Raw genomic sequence first — 26,282 nt, 5'->3', positions numbered from 1 at the left:
TTTCCTAAATATGAGGGACCTCTTGTACCTAATTAAGTTCTTATCTGATTGCCTCACCTTACTGAATATTGGCTAATACTGATGGTTTTAAGTAAATCAAAATTGTGGTTTTATTTTTTTGATGCCTGATTATCACGTTTGAGGCAGAGTAAAAACATGGCCATGATTTCCTTGGCTAAGAGGAGGAAGCAGCCAAGAGGTGCACAAAACTGTCTAAGCTGCTCAAGGCTGGACAAGATGAGGAGGTTTGGAGAGTTATAATCAAAGGAGAGGTTGTTACGATGGCAGACTCTGATGTGTGGGGAAAAAATCAGGTTATATCTATTTTAAAAAACCAATTTGCCCAAGTTGTTGAATTTTTGGTCTGCGCACAGACCTTTAGCTTGAGTGGTACAAAAACACAGAGTTTCAGAAATCCCACTGAAAAGCTGGCCACAGCATGCAGTGATGTTTGAAAAACCCAGCTGATCTCTGCAGTGCAGTCTGCAAAGAGCAGGTGGGAAATACCCAACCTGGGGTGGTGTGGGTATAAACCTGAATACAGAGTCAGCTCTGGAAACACAGAGTGCTGACATCAGGGGAGCTGGGAGCCAAAGGGGATGGCCAGAAGGAGCAGAATATTGCATTTCCTCACGAGGAAATGACGAAGAGCAAGGGCTGGTTCTGGCTTGAGTTGTGTGAGACAGAGTCTGTGTCCAGAGCCAGGGTGGGGAGAGCAGCCCAGCAGCACCCACGGAGGGTGAGTCAGGAGACAGGGCAGGACATTGCCCGGGGCTGCTCAGGAGCCAGGGTCAGGAAGGTTTGAGCAGGTGATGTCCTTGGGGAGCAGAAACAGCAGACAGGTACATGGTGGTTCATGCTCCGCTGCCGAATTTGTGATTTCCACTTGTTGTAGTTGAGACAGAGACAATCCAAAGGAACACGCTCCATTTTCAGATGGCTTCAAACTGTTTTTATTATAGCATGTATGCTTTTTATACACAAAGCTCATAAGTTTACACTTTACTCATTGGTCAGGAAAGACAACCAAAGTAAAGTGCTCATTGCAATAAACAGTTGGGGGTTTCTCTTATTTATCCTTCTTTCTTTCTTGGTTTCTACGTCAACAACCTTGGTAGAAAATTCTTCCAGGGGTGAGCATGGATCCTCTTCTCAAACTTCTCTCTGGCTCACAGAAGTCGCTGTAAAACCTCTTCCACATCCACTGAGAGATTTTAAGATAATTCATACTGGAATCCTCTGTCTTCACCTTGACTGTTTTTTTTTACAGATCTGTCCACATCTGTATTGTCCCTTTTGTGCAGAATCATTTCAGTCTGTTCATAGCTTCACCTTTTACCCACTGTCAGCCCTCCTGGGGTCCCCACCCTCCTCCCACAGCCTTCCCCAGAGCTGCCACCCACAGGGGATGGGGAAATGCAGGAGCTCGGTGTTTCCATGCTGCTCGAGATGCCCGTGGATGGCATCCATGGCATTGCTGAAACTCTGGGTTTTTGTACAAATACAAAATTGAAACCACTCAGAAGGGACAAAGCAGGTTTTGTTTTCTCTCTTCTGTAATTCTGGCTTGCAGACTGATTATGTTCTGACTTTTCAAGAGCTGAGTTGATAATTCAGATTTTTTTTTTACTTCTTTCATTGTGATTTTTAGAGTTTTTGTACAAGTGCCACTTACCTAACTGAAAATATTTCACTTAGGTAAGTAGCACTCGTACGAATCAAAATATTTTGATTTCTTTCTTTGAACTGTTCAACAAGAGGAATAAATTTGTAAATCTTTTTATAAATAGCCTTATGCACTTAGAAGCTTAATTCTCTGAAGCCATCTTCAGTGCCATTAATCAAACTATTTTTTGTAAAATATTTGCTATCTCATTCACTCTATTACTTCCAAAAAACTACACTGCTCTGCAAGCAGGCTGTCATAATTTAGGTTAATACTTCAGTTACTTGGTGATTTCCTTATTTTTTCCTGACGAATATTACAGGAAAAGACACCCAAGTACATATTTGGCTACTCAGAAAACAAGTACCGTGATAATGTTGAGCAATAAAAGGTTATTTAAAAAAAAAAGTCAATTTCTACAGCTGAATTTGGTTCATAGATGATGATGATGTCCCAGTAAAGGGGCAGTGTCATGTATGTTTACAAATATTTGTTTCTGTGTGTGTGTATAAATAGTTGTTTAGAGCATTTCAAATCTAAATATTTTAATGCAGGTTTTCCTGCTGGGTGCCCTTCTTGCTGATGGTATTTGGAGGATTCAGCTCAAATATCATAATACATTTCTGAGGATGGGAGGTCGAGGAAATGGATTTAATATGAACTGGCAGTAAAGAGATGATGTGATTCCAAGAGTTCTGAGCTTGGTACAAGCAGAGTTAAGGAAAAAGCTGCTTAACTGAGTGGGATACAGAAATCTAAGGAGCACTGTCATCAGGAAATACAGACTTGTATGCAAGGCTTCTTGCATTAAATTCTCAGTAGGGCACAGGAGATAAGGACTGTAGTTAAAGATAATTATAAACTAAAACTAAAAGTGGGATTTAGCTACACCTGTTATTGTGGACTCCTGCAGAGCAGGGAAAGGACCTAGAGATATGAATTTTATATTTATATTATATTTTATATATCTTTATATCTCTGCTGCCATCAACAATTTGAACCAAGTGTCAAATCCTTCTCTAGGCTCAGTTGAGGCTGCTTCTGTGTCCAGTGTTGGTTCAAGTAACTGAGGTCTGGCTGTGGATTTAAGGATTCCCTCTCTGATGAATTTCATAGATATCAGGACAGGAGCATGTGGCAGTATTTGGTTTTTCTCTTTGTTTGCTTCTGATTGCACAGAGGTATATCAGTGGAGCACCATTATAGCTGCAGAGTTAATCACTCAAAAGATCTGGAAGGGTGAAATGAAGGTAATCCATGAGTCCCTTTGTGCCCTTCTGGCACAAACAGTCCTGCTGATTGTTGGGCTTCCCAAGGTGATTTAACACTCATCAGATGCACTGAAAAAACATTTCCCTTCACTTGTGTTGACCTTGGCTTTCCATAGCTGATGCTTCTGAAGATTTGAAGTGTGGCTGTGAGTTAGGTAATGCTGTTCCTTCCACCTCACACCTGAGCTCTGCAGCTTCCACTGCTTTTGTCACAATTCACTTTCTGCATATGTTTGGTTTTTAGAAAGGACAAGTGGAAAACCCTTTTTCCATTTTGGACCAATTTGTTTATGAAGATGTAACACATTTCTGCGATTTATTTCTCCTCTGTCTTGTAGTTGATATCAGTGATGTGTTTCTCCAATCTGAAATTATTATTCAAGTTAATCTACACATCTGGATTTTCTGGAATGTAACAATGGGATTGAATGTCAAGCTTGTTGTATGTAGAGAAGGTTTTAGAAACAATCTGAAAGTTTTAGAGAAGTGATTTTAAGTTTTTTCAATAATTCAGAATATTCCCTATCCTCTCATTCAGCTGTATATTCTTCAGGAGAAGGCATATTTAAGTAAATTTTTGGTTGGCTTAAAACCAGAGCATTTAAACCTTTGGAACAGACTGTGCTAAAATGCACACAAATATTGGTTCTGTACTTTCTGTCTCTGGACTATATTTCTAATCTATATCTGGTTTTTTCCTTTTTCAGTGTGTATATTGCTGGCTTTCCTGAGTATACACAGCCAATGATTGATCATTTAGTTAACATGAAGATTAACCACTGGGATAGGTAAGCTCATAAAATCTAATTATTAATATCCAGGAGGTGACTGTTCTGCATAGATTTTCCTGGTTTTGTAGATTATATTTGTACATTTTACTCACACCTGGCTTTGCAGCAGCATTTGACTGAAGGGAACTGGGCAAGTAGTAGGTGATATAATCTGTTCCTCCCAAGCAGAATGTCACTTAAGCAGGTTTATGAATTCTGTCTTTTGGCCATGACCTCAATCTGTTAATAGATTAATAAAACCCATTAATACGGTATATAGTGTATGTGAGGGGTAAACACTGTCACCATACAATTATCCTAATTAAAGCAGATTTCATGCATAGAGATGGTGCTTACTCACAATTCAGTGTTCATGGAGATTGAAATGTGTACATATCACACAAGTGAGATTCTATCAGTGCTGAGCATCGTTTGCATCATGAGAAATAATCACAGTTTACTGCACTGTCCCTGCCAGTGCCCAGAAGGAACCCTCAGGTTCCACCAGCCCCACTGGTGTTTTCCCTTGTCTCTCTGGGCTCTTTTCCCTTCACTGGAAGGTGGCTGCATGGCTGCTCTTAAGTTTTGTTGGCTTTTTTACAGGGGGAAGCATAGGATGGACAGAGACTACTGTAATTCTGAATATTTGTTTTGGTTGGGGGCAGAAGTCCCTTCCTCACGTTATTTTTTTAACACATTGCTTTTGCTGACTTGCTAACCCTCAGAAATGCTTTCTTACAGTGTTATTCGAGAACTTTCCACCAAAGCTCTGCATAACATCACTCCCCAGGCCCCTGAGTACATGGCAAACGTGGGTAGGTACCAGCTGAGCTCTGCCCAGCCAGGCTGAGCTTAGGCAGGACAAACCTACAAAGAACTAATAAATCTACTTAATAAAAATTAAGATTTCCTCTGCCACTTAATACAGTGAGGCTTTACTGGTTTTTCGGTTTTATACAGAAATTATAAATTACTGTCAGGTTGTATTTTTTCTGGGGCATTTGATAGGCTGGCTGCACTGAACTCTGCTGGTTCTGAGGTGAATAAAGGGGTGCAGCTGTGTGGGAGCAACTCCAGCAGCTACCCCTCCAATTCCCAGCTCTTGCTTTGATGTTGTAAAGGGTGGGGGATCTGTTTTGTCTTGTCCAGCCTGACACCTGCAGAAGAATTCCTTTCTGACTCTGTGTGTAACCAGATATTTCTTAGCATGAGCCCAGGGTCCTTGGCTGAGCCCATTGCAGATCCTGAGGTCTGGAAAATCCTGGCAGATTTTTCATGTGGCTGAAGGCAGTGCCCAAGCCCAGAGAATCTGCAGTGCAGACCTTGCCTGGGCTCCTGTCGTGGTCCAGGGAGGTGCCACTTCCCATGGAAATAAAATCCCACCCCCTGCCTGCTCAGCCAGCTCAGTGCCCAAAAGCAATGTTGTTTATTTGCTCCAGCCAGGGACGTGGTTGGGAGTATAAAACAGCTCAATGTGGTTTGTCAGAATTTAATTCATTAAAACTTGTTTGTCACAAATTTGCCAGGATACTTGACTCTACAGAAATGCTTTTCCAGTGTTCTTTCTAGGCAGGCAAAATTACATTTAGAGCTGTGATCTGCCACTGTGCTTTGTTTAAAAAGTAATAAATTAATTATTTAATCTCTTTCAGTTTTGCCAAGACTTCTGCCTTTATCAGTGGGCTCAGATCTGCACACACGCCATGGGGCAATCCTTGCCTGTGCTGAGATCACCCATGCTCTGTGTAAACTGGCACAAGAGAATAATAGGTATTAATGCATCATTATCTAGACTATAAATTTTCCTTTCATGTCTGGTCTATTAAAAGCTTCCTGAGTATAATTATGGAAATCTTCATCTCACTGAACTGGGTTTCCATTGAGTTTTTGTCTGTTTTTATGAGTGATGCTGAGCTTTCACGTTTTAGTCAGTGATTTAAGACTTCAGCCTTAAATTCATAATTAGGAAAGGGAGATCATTTGCTGCCTTACGTGGAGAATTGAACGTGATCAGTTAAATGCAGATTAATTCCTCTTTCCCTGTAAGTGTTCTGCCTTCCTGGGTAGGGACAGTTTTGTCTTCAGGGTTGGAGAAAAACCTCAAGTAGCTCATTGAGTTACACTGATTATGAATGCTGCTCCAGGTATATGTAAAGGTATATCTGTATATTTGAACACACATTTGCCAGCAGTGTCCATCAAAAGAATTTCTGTTCAAGGTCAAGAAAAACAGATCATTTTTAGTAGTTGGAAGTCCTTGAAATAGATGGAAAAATCACAGAAGTGTTGGAGTCTAAAAATACAGCTGAGCTGAGAAGGGTTATCAGTGTAGTGGCAATTATAATGTTCTAGGAAGTGACTCTGATTTTTTTGTAAGCCTTTTGAAATAGTTTTCTGTATGATAAGGAAAGAATTTCTGTTGTTATGTTTGCTGAACTATTTAAAAATAAATATTGCATGTTTCTGTGGAGCATATTTGAAAATCAAATTATTGGTTTTTTGTTTGAAAGTACAGTGACATTATGGAAAAAATATTTACAGCATGATGAGGAAATCTGTATTAAAAATTTTGTATACTTTTACAGATCTGTCACATACTTTTTCACTGAAAAATCGTTGGAGGGGCTCAAGCAAATTCACCAAGAGGTTTGTAGCCAGCATAAATCTGTTTTTAACTTCGAATGCTGCATGATTTTTAGCACAGATTTACAATGAAGGCAGCTGTTCTCCACTTTCCTCAACCCTGTCAAGAGTGAGCCTTGTCCTGGTGCTTTGGACACCCCCAGACTCTGGGACAGGAGTTTGTCCTGGACCCTGTGTCTTACACAGTGACACTGGGGGCTCTTCTGCCTCTTGCTGAACCCCCAGCTCTGATGCTGAAATTACATTTCTGAAATGCCTCAGGGGGTTGTTTGGTTCCTTTTCCCTCTGTTTTTGCTCCCCCTTTATCCTCCTGACTGGCCTTGGGGTAACTGTGCTCAGGGGACATCTGGTGAACCCATTCCTTGTCCCTGCATCCATAATTAATCCATCATAACATCCATAATGTTTGTAGCCCTCAAAAGTCATATTCTGCATTTCAGTTGATGCATTGTCTATATCTCTGCCTATGCTAAATTAAACTAGTCCTGCTCAGAGCACTTCCAGATACTTCTGTGGAGATAATTTTGCTTTATTTGTCCCTTTCATGTACAGTCATCCCATGTTGTTGGGTTTTTCAGCACGGAACAGACAATACTCCAGACAATATTCAGCTCCTGCTGTTCCTGCAGGATCTGTAGGACCTTTAGTGCCAGCTCTGATGTGCTGGCAGACTTCACCCTTCACCCACCAAAGCCCACAGATGCCTGTTTAATTCTGGGCACAGCTCAGAGCTGCTGCCACAGGTTGAAAAATCACCTTTGTCCTCCTTTAATTTTCTCATGTTGAAATGCCTGAAAGCTTGGTCAGCACATCTCTGCATTTACAGTGGCCTTAAGTTGTGATGCAGTTGCATAAACTCTCAATTTTAAACAATCAGTGTTTTTTTTGGCTTTTACTACATAGAAATACTATAATCTCTGATTTTTTTACAGTGGCTTGCTGTAACATTAAGAATGAAGTACAATTTTTCAGTCACATTTAAGCCTTTGGTTAAGTTTTTTCTATTCAGTCTGTAGCTTCCAAAGTTATTTTCAGTGGTCAGACAATGCAGTCTATCATCAAATTAAAAGGACCAGTGGTGGAAAACAAATCTGTTTTAAAAAGCCAAACTGGCTTCCAGGGTATTTGCAGGAGCAACTTGAGTTTAGAATTCAGGAAATTAGTGTTTTACAAATGTGTTATGTTGTTTTTGTTTTGAAAACAAAGTTCAAATGGATATAGAGAAGTTGTTTAAAAGAGGTTTTCCCTTTGAATAATATTTTTTAAATTAACTGAAGTTTTGCACAGCTCACAGTACATGAGGGAAAAATGAAAACACTTGGATCAAACAAACTCAATTAAAATATGTGTTACTTTTTTCCCCCCAGCTTTGCAGTCGTCAGTTGTACAGGTAAGAAAAAGATGCAAACCCATCATTTTTCATCTTGGAAAATCTCAGTTAAAAGGAATGAAACCAGGATCTGGGAAGGGGGGGGTGGGTGGTGTTTTGCACAATTAGTGACACCCACCCCAGTCCCTCAGGTGCTTTGTCTGCAGAGGCAGAGAGTTCATAGGGGGCTGCAGAACTGGCCTTGAGCTAATGAGCCCCAAATCTTTTACTTTTCCCCTTTTCCCCTTTTCCCCTTTTCCCCTTTTCCCCTTTTCCCCTTTTCCCCTTTTCCCCTTTTCCCCTTTTCCCCTTTTCCCCTTTTCCCCTTTTCCCCTTTTCCCCTTTTCCCCTTTTCCCCTTTTCCCCTTTTCCCCTTTTCCCCTTTTCCCCTTTTCCCCTTTTCCCCTTTTCCCCTTTTCCCCTTTTCCCCTTTTCCCCTTTTCCCCTTTTCCCCTTTTCCCCTTCTCCCCTTTTCCCCTTTTCCCCTTTTTTCCCTTTTCCTTCCTCCCTTTTTTCCCTTTTCCTTCCTCCCTTTTTTCCCTTTTCCTTCCTCCCTTTTTCCCCTTTTCCTTCCTCCCTTTTTTTCCTTTTTTTTCCCCTTTTTTTTTCCCTTTTTTTTCCCCTTTTTTTTCCTGTCAGCTTCTCTCTGACTTCCAGAATTCCTTTCTCCATCCTGTGTGACAAGCAGGACAGGAGCGTTGCAAAAGGTTCAGGGCAATTTTTCATCTCTTGCGACAAAGAAAATGTAAATGAGTTTTCACTAAGGTGTTTTTCATTTCCTATTTGTTGAAGCTTCCAGGAAATTAAGGGATATTGCTCAAAGAGCTGTTAAGTAAATGTGAATTAAAACTGGTGTGTGACTTCAGAGTTTGCTAATAAATTTAAGGAAATCAAACTATAATGACTTGTATTCCCTAATAGCTGTATATGCAAGTGAGGGTTTTTCCTCTTTTAACTGATACTTTTTGTCATTTTTAGTTCACTTCTTCACACGTGCCTTACCTGAAACCAGTAAACCTGAGCTAGTTTTTTTATGTAATTATTAATTATGGGTTAAACATTTTTATGCAAGCTTTTTTAATCATTAAGCTTTCTGAAAAAAATGATAAAATTTACTTCTTGAGGGGTCATTTAGAGAAATGTGGCACTTCCAGCCTGGAGTGAGCTTGGGCTGGAATAGGCTTAGTGCTGATACTGTATATTCATGTCTTTGTGGGTGGCTCTCTTGGCTTCCATAAATTCTTTAATGTCAGGGTGGAGCTTGGGTGTAATTTGTTTTTGTCATAATGTGCACTTCTTGCACTTAATGGTATTTATAAGATGCCTACAGAAATGGTTTTGTTCTAGATAAGAGTTCCAATGAACTCCAAGCAGGATTGATTCACTGCTGTTTGCTCTCATACTTAGCTGAGACAGAGATATCTGCCCTAATCCATATTGTAAAATAGCAGTGTGCACAAAATATTTTAAAATGGGACAAGAAAAATAAACTAGGTTATAAAAACAAACCAACAATTTGAGTGTTGCTGGGCAAGCATTTAGTGGAACAAGCCAAACTTGTTTCTTGATGAGTAATTATTGCACATAATATTCCAAAGATTTCCATTTGAGAAATTGCTACCGGGAATTTTCAGTGTTAACAACATCTTGGAGGAATGTTGAAAACCTGTGTTTTTTATTTGTATTTCAAGTTTTTAAACTGTACAAACAAATAGCATCTGGCCACATGTCTCAGCTGTTTATTAGATATTTTGCTTTTACTTCTGGCCACTAAACAGCCTTGTCAGGGACTGCAGGAATTTTAATACTGTGATCAAGCTGTTCTAGAAAATTTTTTGCCCTCTGAGAAAGGGAAAAGAAAGCAAACTGTAGAAATGCTGGATTTTGGGGTTTTAAAATATTTTTTTACAAAGTTGCAATTTATAAATTTTTAGGTGGAAAATGGGTCATGAGTTTCTTGGTTGTCTGATTCTGTTGCATCCCTAAGGACCTCAAGTCAAACAAGAGAAAACCAAAGAGCTGTAATGGAGACATTCAGAGAGCTGCACTAACATCTTCTTTTGTTCAGCAATTCTTGCAGCATCTTTACCCTGATTTTGACAAATGGCCATGAATTATCCTTTACACAGTCCTGTTTTGAGTTCTACTGCAGCCAGTCTCAGTTTTCAATATACTCGAAGCACTCAGATGTATTTATGCTAATTGTAGAAAATCCCATCTTCTCCCATATTACCTTTTTTTTTTTTTTTAATACAAGTATTTCTGTCCTCCTGCAGAAGTCCTTTTTGGGTTTACCATAGTACAAAGGAGCCTGCAAGTCCAGGCACATCAGAGTGTACTTCCTGCCATTAGCCTGGATCCTGACACATCTGATGCACTGGTTTGTCTGGAGGAGCTGGTTGCTCTCAGCATTTGCATGTGCACTTCCAGCTGTGGGTAGTGCAGGAGTTTCTGGGTTTCTGTGTGGGGGTTACACCAAGGCATTTGCAAACCATGCCCTGTAGAGCATCTGCCTCCTGTGCCTGTTTAGGGCTGTGCAGGTTATAAAGTTACAAAAATTGTGCTGTGTTTTATTTATTTTAAATGGTGTTTTTATGTATAAAAACCTAAGATGAAAACTTGTGGCATCTGTTGCCTTCAGCTGTGTTACTTGGGTTAGCAAATCACTCTGCTGGTTTAAACACAGTCAGTAGTCAGCCTGATTTCCATCCTGCTTCCACTGCACCATCATGGTTAGTAGCTATATATATATATATATATTTTTTTTTTTTTTTTTTTTTTTTTGGTAGCAGATCTATTGCTGTTGTGCATCTGAGACCTTGGACTCATTTTCAAAACTCTTTCTCTTAAGTAACAAATGATAGGAAAGAGGAAATGGCCTTAAGCTGCACCAGGGAAGGTTTAAATTGATGTTGGAAAAAAATAGTTCACTCCGAGGTTTGTGCAACCCTTGCACAGGTAACCAGGGCAGTGGTGCAGTCACCATCCCTGGTTTTTACCAGCTGTGAAAACCTAGATTTAAAAGGGTTACAAAAGGGTTTAGTTTAAAAGGTTTTAACACATTTAGAAGATGTGTTAAAAAGGGTTTGGTTTAAAAGCTTGTAACATAAATAAAAGAGGTCTTAAAAGGGTTTAAGTTTAAAAGGTTTAAAATACATGATGAAAGGGTTAGGTTGGTCTTGGCAGTGGTTGGATTCAATGATCTTATAAAGGTCTTTTCCAACCTAAATAATTCTGTTATTCAATAATACGAAAAGTCTTTAAAAAACAGTATTTTAACAGTAGTTGTTTTAAGATTCTCTGAAACTGCCTCATCTGGTCTGAGGTTCTTGAGTGACTCTTCAGCTGAACCGATGTTCAGTATTATTGTTGCCACTAGAGATGAAGGGATGGGACTATTTTCAGGCTAAGAACAATTTATTGCTCAGATAAGTGTCAATCACAGAGGCCTTGAGATTTTAGAGGAGCCAGCAGTCGGCTTTAGCTCATTAATAATCACAAATTCTTTGTTACAAGGCAATATGGAACTTTCTAAACCAATAGACAATTGCCACAAAATTTATTTTGCTTTTCTAACCTATCACCTTTGCTTAATTTTACTGCACTGGATAATTTGCCGAGTGGGCTTCTCTCTCACAGGCACATATATGCTTGTATTGTAACTTCTAAATCTTTAGTTTATTCCATACAACCACACTTCTGCATTATAAACCCTTCACCTTTCTTACTTAAGGCATATTCTTTCTTACAACTACAGAAATATAAGTTATTATTTTTCTACTTTATATCTGTGTATTGTATTTTTACATCAATCTAAGCTTCTCCTAAGGCTCCAGATCAAACTCTTCAGTGTCCGTAGAAGTTTCTGGTTTTTCCATTCCCCCAGTTTGGAATATCTTTTAGCTTTCTTTGTGGCCAGTTCTGAGTGCCCAGAAGATCAGGAGTGGCTCTGGCAGTGCAGGGCTGCCTGCAGGTGGTTGCAGTGCACTTTGTGTCTCGGCAGATGCTGTTGTTCTTCGGCCCCCCAGGCTCCCGTCCCATCCCAGTGTCGGGGTGTTGGATGTTCGTCAGCGCCTCCCACGCCGGGCAGCGCGGTGCCTGCGACGTGCTGCACACCCAGCCTTGCTCTGAGCTCATCCCTGCAGCCTCTCACAGCCTGCCTGGGTGTGGAGCACGTCAGCTGTGGCAGCCCAGCAGATTTAGGAGCTTGGAGTGGCAGCCAGTGGCAGTTGAAGCGGCACTTTCCGAGTTTCGGCGTTTCCAGCGGAGTTAAGGGAGCCCGCAGGTGTTGACAGGTGCTGGGCAAAAGAGAAACTCATCTCATTTCAAAGACCTTGAAGGTTGTAACTGATCTTGATGGTTTCAGGGCAAATGTGTTTCTTGGCATGCATCTCCCTCTAAAAGAGGTTTTTTTTTAGGCATATGAGCTTAATCAGTAAAGAATTCCAGCTTTGCAACAAAGCTCATCCAAGTTCAGAGGGTTTTATGCATCCATGGCCTGGGTGGCTCTGTGAGATTGTGCTGCACGGTGCTCTGAAGACTTAAAAGGTGAAGTTCTGCCACTCACTGGGAAAACTTTTACTTCCATAGAACCAGGATTTCACCTGTAGCATTCTGATGTTAGACTACAACGTGGGATACCAATTTACAGTAGCCTAAAAGTTGCTGTTTCTCGTGTCAGTGTGGTTTATTCTGTGCATCTTGAAGGGTTGGCCATGAAAACTTTGTTAACTTTGTTAACCTATTCAGCTGTGCTCAAGGGTTTCCCTTTCTCCCTGGTGTACCCTCTGATAAAGCCATTCTGTACCTCCAAAACCCAGGGAATGTGCAACCTGGATCTTTAAAGATACCTCAGTTCTGTTTGGACAAAGAGTTCCCAAAAAAAATGCTTGGTTGCTGTTCATGTGGAAGTGAAATACATCTTCTCAGCTTTCCCAAAACCCAGCATTCACAATGGAATCTCTTCAGCTATTCCAATACTTCTAGCTTCAGATTTGAATATCTGGGAAAACATAGATGCTTTTTTATTCTAAACAGCTTCAGTTACTGTTATTTTTATTATCTTAAAGAGGAATTCTGGCTTTCACACAAAAAGCAGCAGGCTTAAATTAATTAAAAAAAATAAATTCACAGAAGTGCTTTGAACTTCTTTATGCCCTGAGAACAGCACTGTCACTGGTTGTGATTCAAGCCAATGTAATTATAAAATAGATACTGTCATTCTTAGGTCAGTAATGTTAATTTGTCAGCTCTGCAAGGGATTATATATTTTATTTTCCACACATAAATTGTGATTCATCCCAGGATGTTTCTAGGAGAGAAGCATTGCTGTGGAGCTGCACACAGGAAGGAGTGCTCAGGAGCTTGTGGAGCCCGGGCACCGCATCACTCAATTTGCAAATTGAATTAATAATTAAAGCTTGAAACAAGTACGTCTAATAATGTGATGCAACTTGTGGATGTGTCTTTGGAATAAAAAAGAAGGAATACTGACTGTACAGCAAAATCCAGAATCTCTGAATTAGGTAGATCTGTATCTTTTTAATTTAGTGAAATACTGTGGAGTGAGATAAAGTTAATAGAAAGATGTGCATCATGTTTGACAAACTAAGCACTGGCTGAGGAAAGATCTTGGATTATGATAGAATTCTTGGTTCTTAAAAGTGGAATATGCATGAGCTGTGGAAAGGGAGAATAAGATCAGCTATGTTGGTGGACACAGAGAATGTCTGGGCCAGAACCACCTCTGGGAGCTTTGCAGAGGAGCACACACAGGTCATGGTGCCACCGAGAGGGACTGGATTGGAGTTTGGGCCACTTGGAAAAGTTGCTATGCAAATCCTTGTCACCTTTCTGCATTCTTGCATGGGGACAGCAATCCTCAGAGAGGCTCTGAATTGAAATGGAGTTGGTGAAACGCCAGAGGAAGGGATAGCACTCAAATTATTACCACCAGCACAGCTTGAAGTGGCCTGACTTCCTTCTTGGCAGTGCAAGGAAATGGAGAGGAGCAGCCTTTGTGAGTCAGTTCTTGCTTTGTAGTTGGAACAGAGCAGTCCATATCTGAATCCCTGCATCAGCAGACTTCTGCACACCAAACACATTTGCAAGGTGATTATTTTCTACTCATTTGCAGTAAGGCAGCAGACAAAAGGCAAGGAATGGGTGAAGGCAAAATGAAGGGGAGAAGAAGTGTGGAAGAGGAAGCAAGGCTTGCCACATCAGTCACCTGTTTTTGCTGCTGTCTCGCCTCCTTGCATCACTTTTTTTGTCTTCTAATTTAAATTTTTTAGGAGCTGGAGAGCAGACAGCATGGCAGGAAGGTGGGGTAGACTACACAGACCTTATCAGCATGAGGATGTAGAATCTATGCTTGCTTCCTACAATGATAAACTGAGCTGGGGATTATTAAATTAAACCTAATATATATTAAACGTGGAAAGCAAAAGTTTCTCAATTAAAGGAAGTGCTGACCTATGGCAAATAAGAATATTGTGGAGTTGGCATCTCTGTGTTACCTGAAACACCAATGAAATTGTTGAGCAGTCAGAAACCCAGAGCATATTACAGAAGGGACCTGCTCGTGTGGAATGGAAAAACCTGTTTAAAATGTTCAGGCTTTTGAAGCTCATACAAAGGGATATATTGGAGAACAAAGTTGTTAGAGCTGTTAGGATTGCTAAGCTGGCCTTCTGAGCACAGCTACTAATTTTATTGTGGGCAGGGACAAGGAGAGGAGGGAAGAAAATGTTTAAAATAAACAAAAAACAACAAGCAAGTAAACAAGTCTTTGTTGTTGCTCCCCTTGCTGGGAGTTTCTGCCAGAGCATGGACATGCAAACAGGTGATTAAGGGTTTGGCACACCTCAGGGAGGAAATATTCCAGCAGAAGTGAAGGGAGACAATAAGGAGTCAAGGGAGGAAATCTCCAAAAGAAGGGGAGGTCAAAGGTTCACAAAATGGAGCAGTGAAGCCACAGAGGGTGACACTGAGTGAAACACCTCAGGCATTGCCTTGGGGCTGAATATCCAGACAAGCAGCAGACACTCTCAGTGGGGTCAGGAGAAGCCAAAGAATGCAAACAGGCCCTGCCATTTCCAGGGTGCTTTTCCCTCTCCCCTCTTTTCTGCCCAGTTCAGATTTTTCTCCTCCCAGTGCTGTTACTGGCCAGGCTCATGTTCAGACAGAGGAACTGGGCTGAGGTCTGAGCTGGTGAAACCATCCTTGAGGAACACACCTTTGCCTCAGGAGGATCTGAAGTAGTTTGAGCCATTTGTTTCTCTCCCTTTTCTGCTGTGGTGATAAACACAAAATCGCCTGGGAGGGGGCTTGGGCAGGAACGGAGAAGGGTGATAGATCTCACCAGGAGAGGAAAGCAGCTGACACATGTGAAAATGGGAACTGGGAAGGGAAGTTTCTGCTTAGTTTTACAGAAATGATGATTTTATTCAAAAATTGCATCTGGTTCCTTTACATTTGTGGAAATCAGAAGCTGGTAGAGACTGTATGACTGGAAAGTCCTTTGGCCAGTCTCATGGGTTTGGAATGTTCCTGAAGCAAGTGAAAAGAAAAGCAAAATGAACTTGACAGTCTTGTTATTTTTCGCATTAAAAATTAGGAAGACCAGGAGTGCATTTTGGCAAGAAGAAATCTTAATATTCAGGAGAGGTTTGTATTAATCATGTTGAAGTCAAGAATAGTTGATTTAGAAGGAAGCAGAGTTGATCAAACAGAAAACTGTGGGTATTTTGTGCTCTGCTTTCATTCTGAAATGGTTTTGAGGTGCCTTTTGCCTCACTGTGGGCAATGTACACTGAGGTTGCCTGTGGTGGGTTGTTGTCTGAAGGCTGTTTCTGCTTTGCAGGGGTTTAGGTGGAGAACTGATGAGACCAGCTGGTAAGTACCATGGCTGGGGTGTGACAGCACGAGAGGGGCCCTGAGGAATTTGGCTGTTGTGTTTCCAGTTCATTTTGCATTTATTGTGTTGAATGTGTAAGTAAAGTCGGCACAGTAATTAAAAAAAGATGAACTTTGGAGGCCAGTCAGCAGATGGGTGCAGCAGGACAAGGGGTGACAATACACTTGGAATAACCAATACTTGGAGTAACTCTGTGTAAGAGCTGGAGATGGTTCTGGGCTCTGTGTCACGCTGTGTCCTTCTGTTGTTGCACACAGTGAAGTTTTTTCAGGGTTGAAATGTCTTCCTTCAGTGATTTACTCAGATTCCTCTCCACAAGAGATATAATCTGCACTTTTAGACAGAGCCATGGTGGAAATAATGATTTTATCATAACACACGTGCACAGAAGTGAAGCACAAAGACCATAGAAACAACAGTCTGTGGGGAGTGTGGCACCACAGAAAAGATGGATTTGGAAGATTGTTGTATGCTGTAAAAAGGAAGGGTGTTGCAGGAAGAGGTAGGCTGGGTGGATGAGGAAATGATGCCAACTTGGTTTCCTGCTCATGAGCTGAATGAAGGAAATGCTGCAGAGCAGATTCCAGCCTGGAAGATCTGAAGCCATCCACACCTTGTGGCTAACAGAGGTGGAAGACAAGGGGGATTTGAGTGAGATTACAGCTGTATGACACGAAAATGGAAGCTGAAGGAAGAGGTTTTTTGTGATACGTTTCAGCTTTTAAGCAGGTGAACATTTCGTGGTTTTGGAGAAATACAAGTGGCAGTGTTTTGGCATGATACAACTGTGTAGGTGGAATAAGAGAAGAATTGAAAATCTTCCACAAATTGCCTGCATGTCTAATGAAGATGATGGTCTCAACCACAACAGAGCACAAAGTGCAGAGAGCTGAGGAGGAACCCCAAGAGACTTGAGTTTAGTCACATTGCACTTAGCCTCGTCTCTGGATAAATATTAGCATAGAGAACCTGACACACAGTATTGAGAGGATTTTGTGTGACATTGCCATAGTGAGGAGTGAGTTCAAGAGTAGATTTGGAGCCCAGAAAGTTGATTATAAATGGAGGTGATGAGTTATGTACAGAGCCCAGAGGAAGAGTCAAAAATCAGGCTGTGGGAGCAGAGGAAAACAAAACAGTGGAATTATTTTATATTGCACCTTCTTCTGTCCTTTCCCTCCTCTCCACCAACTCTAAAGCAGCCAGGCAGTGAGATGGAGCTGTACCAATCTCATTTATTTGAACTTAATCCCAGGAGGTGAAAGATATTGTTATTCCCCAAGTGCTGAGTTTTCATTTGAGCAGTGCAGTCAATCTGTTGCACAGAAAATTTGCAGTGTTTACTGTGTTAATCTCCATTCCCCAAAAAAGCCTCAAAACATTTAAAAAAAATACAATTCTCAAAGTGGGTTTGTAAGCATTAAAACTCTAATAAGTTCATAGATTAAAAATAATAAGGACTTTGTTATGGAAAGGATGTGCTCATGTATTCCAAGTATCAAAGGAAATAAAGTTGCATCCAGTTTCATAGCTCCCAGCTCTGTGCAGTGAACAAATGCCACTCCTTGGAGGTTCAAAAACAATGTGAATAAGAAGTAGGAAAACCTGTCCTAAAGATTTGAATCGTTTTTAGTGGCTGTAGTATTATCCTTGTCTCAGTTGGTTTTCTATCTCTGATGCTACACTGCCATTTCCAGGCTGTATAGCAAAGAAAAGTGGCTGATATGTGTGTGCACACCTTGAATGGCAGAGGGGGAAAGCATCCCACCAAACGAGGGATTTGCATCAATGATGGGACTAACTTGTGTCAAAGGACAGTTACTGCATCCTAGTGATTTTTGTACAATGTAATTTCCTTCCAGTTTTTAATTTCCCTTATTTTGAGTATCTGTTTGCTAATATTCTTCAATTTAAAATTAATGCTAATGTAACTTCCTGTGGTTGTCTTTTCAAAATTGCTACAATTGCTGTTTTCTGGCGGGTATTTATCTTCTAAAACTTATTTTCTTACAGTCTGTGCTTTAATTGAGAAGTTGTCACTATCAAAAATGCCATTTAGAGGAGATCCAATAATCAGTAAGTCCTATTTTAAATAACCTTCCATGACTGCAGTAGTTATTGTAGTAACTTCCATAGTTACTGTAGTAGCTATTCATTAAACTAAAATATTAACAAATTCTGCTTTTCAAAGAAGAAAAATTAATGAGGTTGGGTGGCCTCACACGGTAAAAAAATACCAAAAAGTTAGACAAACACTGTAGCAGATGCTGATGCAATTTGAATATTTGGTTTTTAGCTATTAACTCTACAGTTTGGATTTTAGTTCAGAAAGTAAGAAAACTTAAAGCTGTTTATGTTCCTTGCTGTTCCAGGTGGTTGGCAGTGGTTAATAAATGACAGTCTAAGACATCTCCCTCTTGTTTCCAGTGCTGCACGACAGCATATAAAGGTACAATAATTTCTCCTCCTTCATGTGGTCACATTAAATACAAAATTAGAAGTAATTTGCTTTCCTTTGGTGGATTATCCATGGGATCTTATTTTGGTTCTTGAATGCATGTTTCATAGATGTGTGAGAAGGGGTATTTTAAAAAGTGTATTTTGAATTCCTCAAGATTGCAGTGGACTTTTCTGATTAATACTTGAGCAGTTATCCCAAAGGTTGCTCCTGTCTGTACCTCTGGACAGGGTGAGGAGCTGCTGATGGTGCTGGAAGCTGCTCCCTGGTTACATTTTTGCTTCTGTTTTGGTGCACCTGTAATATGTGTGGCTTCAGAGAACTCTTGTGAGAATTAAAAATGCTCTGGGTGGTGCCCACAGGTACTGAGGGTGTTTGGTAGCTCTGCGAGCTTTGCTGTGAGTTACCAGAGTTATTCAGGACAAGGAGCTTAAATTTTCCATTAAACTCTGCTGCAAATCCTTTTTCTGTGCTCTCAGACTGCTCTGATTCTGAATATTAAATCCATTGATGGATATGTCTCATGCTGTTTTATTTGCATCATTTTAACACCTCCAGTTACTCACCGTAATTTTCCCCAGAATTCCCATGGCAGTTTGATCTCGTGCTCTTAAAGGCACTGCTGAATTATAAAGGTAATTTCTGTCTGCCCTGATAGAGCTTACAGACAATCTGAATTTAACACGCTGTTTTCATTGTGCTAGGTTTTAATAATAAGATAAAAAGACATTTCAGGTATCTCACACCTCATCTTTTAAAGCTGTTCTTGGGAGACAGAGGCGACTGGAGTTCTATCCAAATCACTGAAGGAAATTTAAAAAAGAAATTTGAATTCTTAGGATGTTCTTCTGGCATTAACAATTTATTCAAAGTGCTGGTGTGCCTTCTAACTGGAACTTCTAAAGCAAAAGCTTAGAAGAATTAATTATAGGCTGTAGAGAATTTTAACTTGTTTGGTGAACATCAGTTAAAGCCAAGCAAAGTGTATTTAGTAAATGACAGTTCTCACTTATTTCTGCTTCTGTTTTAGAGAGAAATAATTGTAAGGGCAATGCTTAAGATGTTGAAAAATAATCTTTTTTTTTCAGACATACATTATTCTCTTCCAGTTGAACTTCATACATTTAAGGTGAAAAACATTTAATTTAGAAAGTGAAATATCTGAGCAATCTGGTCTGGTCCCAGGCTTCCCTGGCCATGGTAGGGGTTGGATAATTTGGCCTTTAAAGGTCCATGATCTACAGCAGTTAGATAATTCTGCATATTTTGCTACTATCATGCCTGTGGTAGTTAGAATATTGTTTTGGTGAGTGCTGGTTTTCTTTCAAGTCCTTGATTTTGCATGGAGAACTTGTCTGAGGTGTCTGAGGGCAGAATGAATCAGCTGGGCAGGATTTCTGTGTTACATCTGAGATTTCTTGTACCTGGGGAACATAAGTGTTAATAAGTATTGTTGCTGTTAACATGAAGTGAACAATGCAAAGCTTTTGTGTGCTTTCAAATTTATTATAATTTTGGGTAACAGTATATTATCAGCTGAAAAGTATAATTCAGCCATAAATTCTATTCTGTTATGTATTCTTTTAAATTCTGTTCTGTTACATATTCTATTATGGGCTTTCTGAAATAGCAGCTGAGTTATTTTGTGTTCTGTATCACTAATTGAAACCACTCTAAAAATGAGGAGGCTCAGGTATAACACACAACCATTGATCCTTTTCTAAACCAGTCAAAATTAGGACACAAGGCTTGTGATCCTGGATATTTGGGCTTTTTTTGTTTAATACATTCAGTCCACGTTTTTTTCTGTGTTTCCTTTCTGTAGCTCCCTGGGGAAATAGGGTTTGTTTCTTGTTCATCTGGCATCAGTATATGGATATATATGAAAGAAGATGAAATAATGACTGGTGTGTTTTGTAATGCTGTGTCATCCTGGAGGTCTTTCATCTGAACTGAAAATATATTTCATACATTACTGTTATTGTCTTAAATGCTAATTTAGCTTACTGGTCATATTGAAGGAATAAGATTAAAATCTGTTTTTTCCTTACTAAACCACTATTGAGAAGAAATAATAAGAAAGGAAATGCCAGTATCTGAAAGGAGTTTTTTGATTGCTTTGTTTTGTTTTTTTTTTAATCCATTTTCTTTTTCCTTAAGAATTTAAGATATGAGGTGAGTAAATGCATTTCTATGCCTTTGTTGCAGGAGTCTGCAGTGTCTGCACTGGCTGCTCTGTGCAACGAATTTTACATCAACGAGAGGGGAGAAGCTGATCCAGCTCTGCAGGGTAATGATTCATGTTTAACACACAGGCACAGAATGCTGGGCTGGACCAAACTTGCACCTTGGAGGGATTGCACAGAGTGGGGAGGGGCAGCACTGGTTTTAACACAACTTAGAATTCTTCAGGAAAAAAAGAATTGACAGCTGAAAGTTGTCTGAAAAATGACAAGTGGAAGTGTAGGAAATGTCTCATTTCCTACATAAATGCTGGCTTTAGACTGGAGGTGAGTAGAAGGTACCACCATAATGAATACAAAGCAAATTTATGTTGCTTTTCTGTTCCATACTGTAAAACAAAGAACCAAAGATCCTCTGTTTCTAAAATCCTCGATTTTAACAAAGTGAATCTTTCTCACATCCTATTTCGATAAACTCTGCCAGAGATCATGGCTGATTTACAGAAGAATTGCTAAGGGATAAGAACAGGATAGGGAAGGACACCCCGAGTTCTGGGACATGTGCATGTGAGAGCTCATGTGTTTGTGTTTGTTTCAGCAGTACAGGAGGAGGCTTAAACTTCTCCTAGGGCTGTATGAATCAGCATCTTTTTTTATACTGCTTTTCTTGTACCTGTCTTCCTTTCAAGGATCAGATTGTATCATGTCCATCAGAGACAAATTGCTGGATTGTACAGATAAATATTTTAAGAATAACAATATTTATATAATTTTTCTAAATATAACAGCGAATGTACATATACTTACTAAAATACTGTTTTCTTTTCCTATTTTTTGCCATTATCAAATCAGGTAATAAAATGCCTTATTATTTATTTGTCTTAAGAGTTGTTCCCAAAATGATGTTGATATTTATGACATTTGTATTTACATGAAGTCCATGCCCCAAAGACATTAGGGCTGAACTATAAAAGCAGCCTATCTTGATTTTAAAATCTTTATATACTGCTGAATCTTTACCTCTTTTTTGTTAAAAAAAAAAAAAATCAAAAAATAAACCCAAATCCCAGAATAGCCCTTTCCCTGCTGGAGTTTGGCCCTGCCTGCCAGATTCTTTGTGGGCAGCATGGGAAGATGTGATATGATGCCAAGGCAGATAAAATCCCCACAACCTCAGGAAAGGGTCATGTGTAAAACCAGAACGTGCTGGACAGGAGGAGGCAATGCTGAGTCAAAGCCAACAAGGTAAAAATGAGTTGAGAAGTTTTATGTAAGGATGTAAGTAAGTTTTATGTAAGTTTTGTGTAGGTCAAATTTAACGTAAGGATGAAGTTTCAAGTTTCTGGAAAAGTGGACTGGAAAAGTCAGGCAGGTGCCCAAGTCAGGAAGGAGAAGGGATCTGCTGGAAGTACAGGCTGCAGATGTTTTTCTCATTGCTTTACTCATTTAGACACCTCTGAAGCCTCTTGGTTTTTTCCTGGGTTTGAGGTTGACTTATCACCTGCCTTGTGCTTGAAGGGACCATGGCAATGTGGCTGTGATGGTCTAGGGACACAATTAGGTCAAATTTGTAGATACAGACAAAATTTCTCATGGGATTTTCTGAAGTAGATTTGTGAAATGACAATTTTTCTGTTCTAGAAAACTCTCTGGTCAGCTCCATCTTGTGTACCCTTTTATTTGGCCTTGACTGCCCTGGACCCTACTCCACACATGATAACAGAAGTGCCATTACACATGCAAGCATCTTTTAAAAAAACAAACCAAAAAAAGCTGTATTTTATCTCTGTACTGATAAAACTTTAAAATTTCATGTCTGTCTGTTGAGGGATTGAAATCCAGCAGTAAAAGTCCTCCCAGAGTGTGTGATGGCTGTGGGTATGCGTGGAAGCTGCAGTGCAGGAGACATTCAGCACAGTGCAGGTGCCTTAGATAAGTCAGTCTGGACTTACCTAAGCAGGTAAAGCAAGTCTGGACATGATTAAGGGAAAAAAAAAAAAAAAAAAAAGAGAAAAGCTTTTGGTAAAATTTAACCAGTGTTTCACATTTGCTTGATGATTAAAATGAAAACACCAATCAAGGGTTCTTTAGCAGTCTGACATTCTGAATTTGTCCTTATTAGGCTGCATTTTTATTGAATCACTACTTTTCTCTTTGTTTGTTTTGACCTTCTCTTAGTGTTTTCTTTATCTGTCTTAGTGTGTTCTGGTTTGGTTTTGCTGACTTTCTCTTTTAATATTCTTTCAGGATGGGTTGTGTGGAATTAATATTGTAGATACTTCATAGGCCCTGTTGGTTTATGAAGCTGAAGGCTCTTAGAAGAATATTAACATTTGCATTACACTTTCCACCATAATTACTGAGTGGTTATAAGTACAGAGCTGTTGTTTGTTTGTTGCTGTGTCATTTGGCTGAAATGTCAATCTTAAATTTACATCACTCAGAGTTGAGACTGTCACAGCTCACTGTTCAAGATCTTCTTGCTGTCACAGCAAACACTGCATCTTCCTATGGCCTCAGGACTCTTAACAGCCTGGTGGTTTGGAAATTTGAAATAAATGTGCTTATCTGAAGGTGTTGCTCACCTCTGGCCAGGAGCTGGGCTGCTGATGGGAGGGACGAGCTGGGGCCTGTCCATTGCACTGGGGTGTAAAAGAAACACTCATGAATTATGATGAATGGGGAGTTTCTTATGGCAGCTCTTCTTTCTTCCTCTAGCAAATATTGCTCAACCATTTAAACCTTAGATTACAGTAGGCAGTGGCACAATTATGTAATCTTCCCAGGATCTCTGATTCTTTGAGGATTAAAAAGTGTCTCTGCAGTAACGGGATCGATCAGACCACCTTGCTCCTGTCTGAATCTGTGTTTATTGCAGCTGGCTTGGAGGAGCTTTTCTGGAGTTTTCTGAGGGAAAACTGTTAAAATAACTGATATTCACAAACCTGGGGATCTCCTGCCAAACACAGAATATTTATCCAAAGATAGAAGATGGTGATCTATAAATGTAAAAAGATCTTGCTCCCCTGTGCTTAGCCAGAAATTTGTGCTTATACTTATTATTTGGATGTCTAAAACTTGATAACCCTCTAAAATTGAGAAGTTTGTCTTTTCTCTCTCTGAAGTAATAGGCTTAGTATAGATACAAAGTCAGATTTTTTAGACAGAAAATATGAATTCATTCATGTAAAAGTGATCATCTTAAAATTTTTATCCTTTTTCTGTAGAAAATGAAGGTATTGTAGTTTATTTTGAACTAAACTAAATTTTTAGTTAGTTTTTTTAGTTCTAAATGAACTAAATGAACATTTTAGTTCTAAATGAAGATTTTAGTTCTAAATGAACATTTTAGTTCAACAAATCACACACTTTTCCAGCTGCTTTGTTTAGGGGATCTTTTCCTTATTTTTTTTCCTTAGTTAAATATGAAATTCTAACGATGTGGTGGTTGCTTTTCACTCTGCAATTGTATTTATTCCAGATGAGCTGGTGACACAGTACGTTTCAGAACTACAAAACGCAGAGGAAATGGTTCGTTGTGGCTTTTCACGAGCTCTTGGGGCCCTTCCAAGATTTCTGCTGAAGGGCAGGCTCCAGCAGGTGAGAAAATAGGATCATTGTAATGAGAGCAGGGCACGAGGCTTTTTAGTGAAACCTGTGACAGTAATCAAATAAATAATAATGATCATAATTAAAGGTCTTTGTCAAAGGGATTTGAATGCTAATGTGCAGAAAATCATCATGAGTTGAGCTTGCCATAGTTTCTGATAATTAATGTTTAGTCCTGCATTAGTGGTGTTATTGGAAAGCCAGAGGTTGGATTAACCCTTTGCTATGGGACATTGGTCCAAGGGAATGGGGAAGGATCCAGGGGAAGAGATTTGCTACAGGGATTGAACTGAAACCCCTGGAGAAACTGAGATATAGGAAGCCACAGAGTGAAATAGAAATACAGATTTAGAATATGGACTTTAGCTTTTGGTAGAAACTTATACCTAAGTGCCTTGAGTATCTAAAAAGCTGCAGCAGGGAGCAGAGGCCTTTCTGCCCTTAGCAGAATTCTACCATAGAAGTGGTATTTCTATAAGGTTACCTGCCCCAGACAAAATGTAAACTTAGCCTGTTGTTCACATTTTTTAGCTATATTGTTCCCATAAACAAAAAGAACTGATAGAAATACTTATATAGTTCTGAGTAATACTCTGGTAATGTTGTGTAAAATTTTACAGGCCTCTCCTGGTGAGAATCCAAACTCTGCTGCCTGTTTGGTTCCTTCATACAGGGTTGAACTCACTTTACTATGATACCTAAATGTAACACAGTAAAAAAAGCTTAGGATTTATATATCTCAATCTTTGTATTTTTTCAGGTTTTGGAAGGTCTAAAAAAAGTTACAATCATTTCCCCTGAGGACGTGAGCTTTGCTGAAGCCAGGAGAGATGCCTTAATAGCAATTGCAAAGTATGTTTCTCACCCCTGCTTGTGTCTAATTTTAAATCTTTCTGTAGAAGCTTTCTCCTGTTCATTCTACTGGGAGCTGGGAGCATGAGTTACAGGCTTGACTGCATATCCATTACTCAGTTTATTTTTGATTCAGAGAATTACCACACACGTAACTATGGACTTCAGCTCTGATAGTGCTGTCAGGTTTTTATCAGTTAACTGACTACCTAGAGTGTATTTTAATGTTTGCCTTTCTCATGGGCTGCAATTTAATGAGCTTTACTGAGGAGGAAGAATATATGTTTTTTCCACAATCTTAAAAAGATTGAATTGATTTGAAGAAATTGTGCCTTTTATTTAAAGGAATATTTTCTGTGTTGAATGTCACAGTGCAGTTAACAGTATACATTAATATTTTATGCTCTTAAACTGTTACACTGCTAAAAACCCAATGTCTTCAAGGTAAAGGAGTTTAATATCAGGTTCAATGCACATTGTGTTGGCCCTTTGCTCTTCTTCCTGACTTCATTTTAAGGAGAGTTCAGAGACTGACAGATACTGAAGCATGTTCCTTTTTGGAGTGTTACAGATGTGAAAGCTTTTCTGGAGTACTTTGATTTTCTCTGCATTTTACAGGAGAGTTTAATGTGAAAAATCAGGTAAAGGAAGTAAAGCAACCTACTTCCCTGCTGATATCTTAGCTTTGCCAGGGTTCCTTTGAACTCAAACACTGCTCAGAAATCCTCAGGTCAAATTCAGCACAGAAATATTCCTCATTCCATCTGTAGTGGACGTTACAGGTGGTGTGAATTTTATTAAGCAACATAACAAAACTTGATCTTCATTGCCTGCCATCCCTTCTTTTCCTCTTTTTTTGAAGGGTTTGCCAGACAGTGGGTGTGAAGGGAGATGGATCCCAGCAGGAATATGTGTGCAGTGGTAACGTTGATCAGATTTATGCCACGCTGCTCACCGGTGTCACCGACTACACCACCGACAGCCGGGGCGATGTTGGAGGATGGTAAGGTGGGGTAAAATCCAGGGCCAGCTTTGGTGTCCAGTAATAAGCTGATCTGTTTTCAAAACCTCTTAGAAACAAAAGCTCCAAGCCTGTGGAGATTTGAGCCTAGGTGGGAATTAGGAATGCACAGCAGGAAGAGAAGTAGAAAGTGAAAGGTGAGGCTGACAAGTTTTGGTTGTCCTTGCTCAGAAGTTGGGCATATGGGGACTGAGATGTTCAAAACCAAAATTAAGCCTTTTTCTGGTTCTGTGGGTGACGTTAGTTCCTTTTAGTGAATACCAGGAATGCATTCTATTGCAAAACAGGGATTTAAAGCATTATTTCTCTTTGTTTGAAACAACACATTGGGTCCTGCCTGATCTCTCCTGCTGCACATTGGTGTTGTGGGGATTTTTTGCCAGGAGAGGGAGCAGCTGCATAACCTGTTGAGAGGGATAAAAAAAATCTCAATTGTGCTGCAGCATCACCAGGTCTTTTGTAAGTTTAAGATTTCAATGATTTCAGATATGATGCTGCAAGAATAAATCATAAGTCTATAGG

The 26,282-nt window shown here is 39.7% G+C and overlaps 1 protein-coding gene across 1 annotated transcript in view; it reads left to right on the top strand.

Moving 5' to 3' along the window:
* TBCD (tubulin folding cofactor D) overlaps positions 1-26,282 on the top strand; it is a 109,901-nt gene that overhangs the window by 59,397 nt on the left and 24,222 nt on the right. Inside the window, exons 19-30 of the mRNA XM_032751706.3 lie at positions 3,645-3,725; positions 4,449-4,522; positions 5,360-5,477; positions 6,293-6,353; positions 7,718-7,740; positions 15,584-15,615; positions 17,651-17,713; positions 18,010-18,086; positions 20,304-20,385; positions 23,760-23,878; positions 24,648-24,739; positions 25,602-25,742. Coding sequence (XP_032607597.2) covers positions 3,645-3,725; positions 4,449-4,522; positions 5,360-5,477; positions 6,293-6,353; positions 7,718-7,740; positions 15,584-15,615; positions 17,651-17,713; positions 18,010-18,086; positions 20,304-20,385; positions 23,760-23,878; positions 24,648-24,739; positions 25,602-25,742 — 963 coding nt within the window. The remainder of the gene's footprint in view (positions 1-3,644; positions 3,726-4,448; positions 4,523-5,359; positions 5,478-6,292; positions 6,354-7,717; positions 7,741-15,583; positions 15,616-17,650; positions 17,714-18,009; positions 18,087-20,303; positions 20,386-23,759; positions 23,879-24,647; positions 24,740-25,601; positions 25,743-26,282) is intronic.

The sequence above is a fragment of the Taeniopygia guttata genome, chromosome 18 (genome assembly GCF_048771995.1).
Source record: "Taeniopygia guttata chromosome 18, bTaeGut7.mat, whole genome shotgun sequence".
In the NCBI taxonomy this organism is placed as follows: domain Eukaryota; kingdom Metazoa; phylum Chordata; class Aves; order Passeriformes; family Estrildidae; genus Taeniopygia; species Taeniopygia guttata.
The sequence above is the reverse complement of the archived record's forward strand: the minus strand, read 5'-3'. Positions and strand labels throughout refer to the sequence as shown.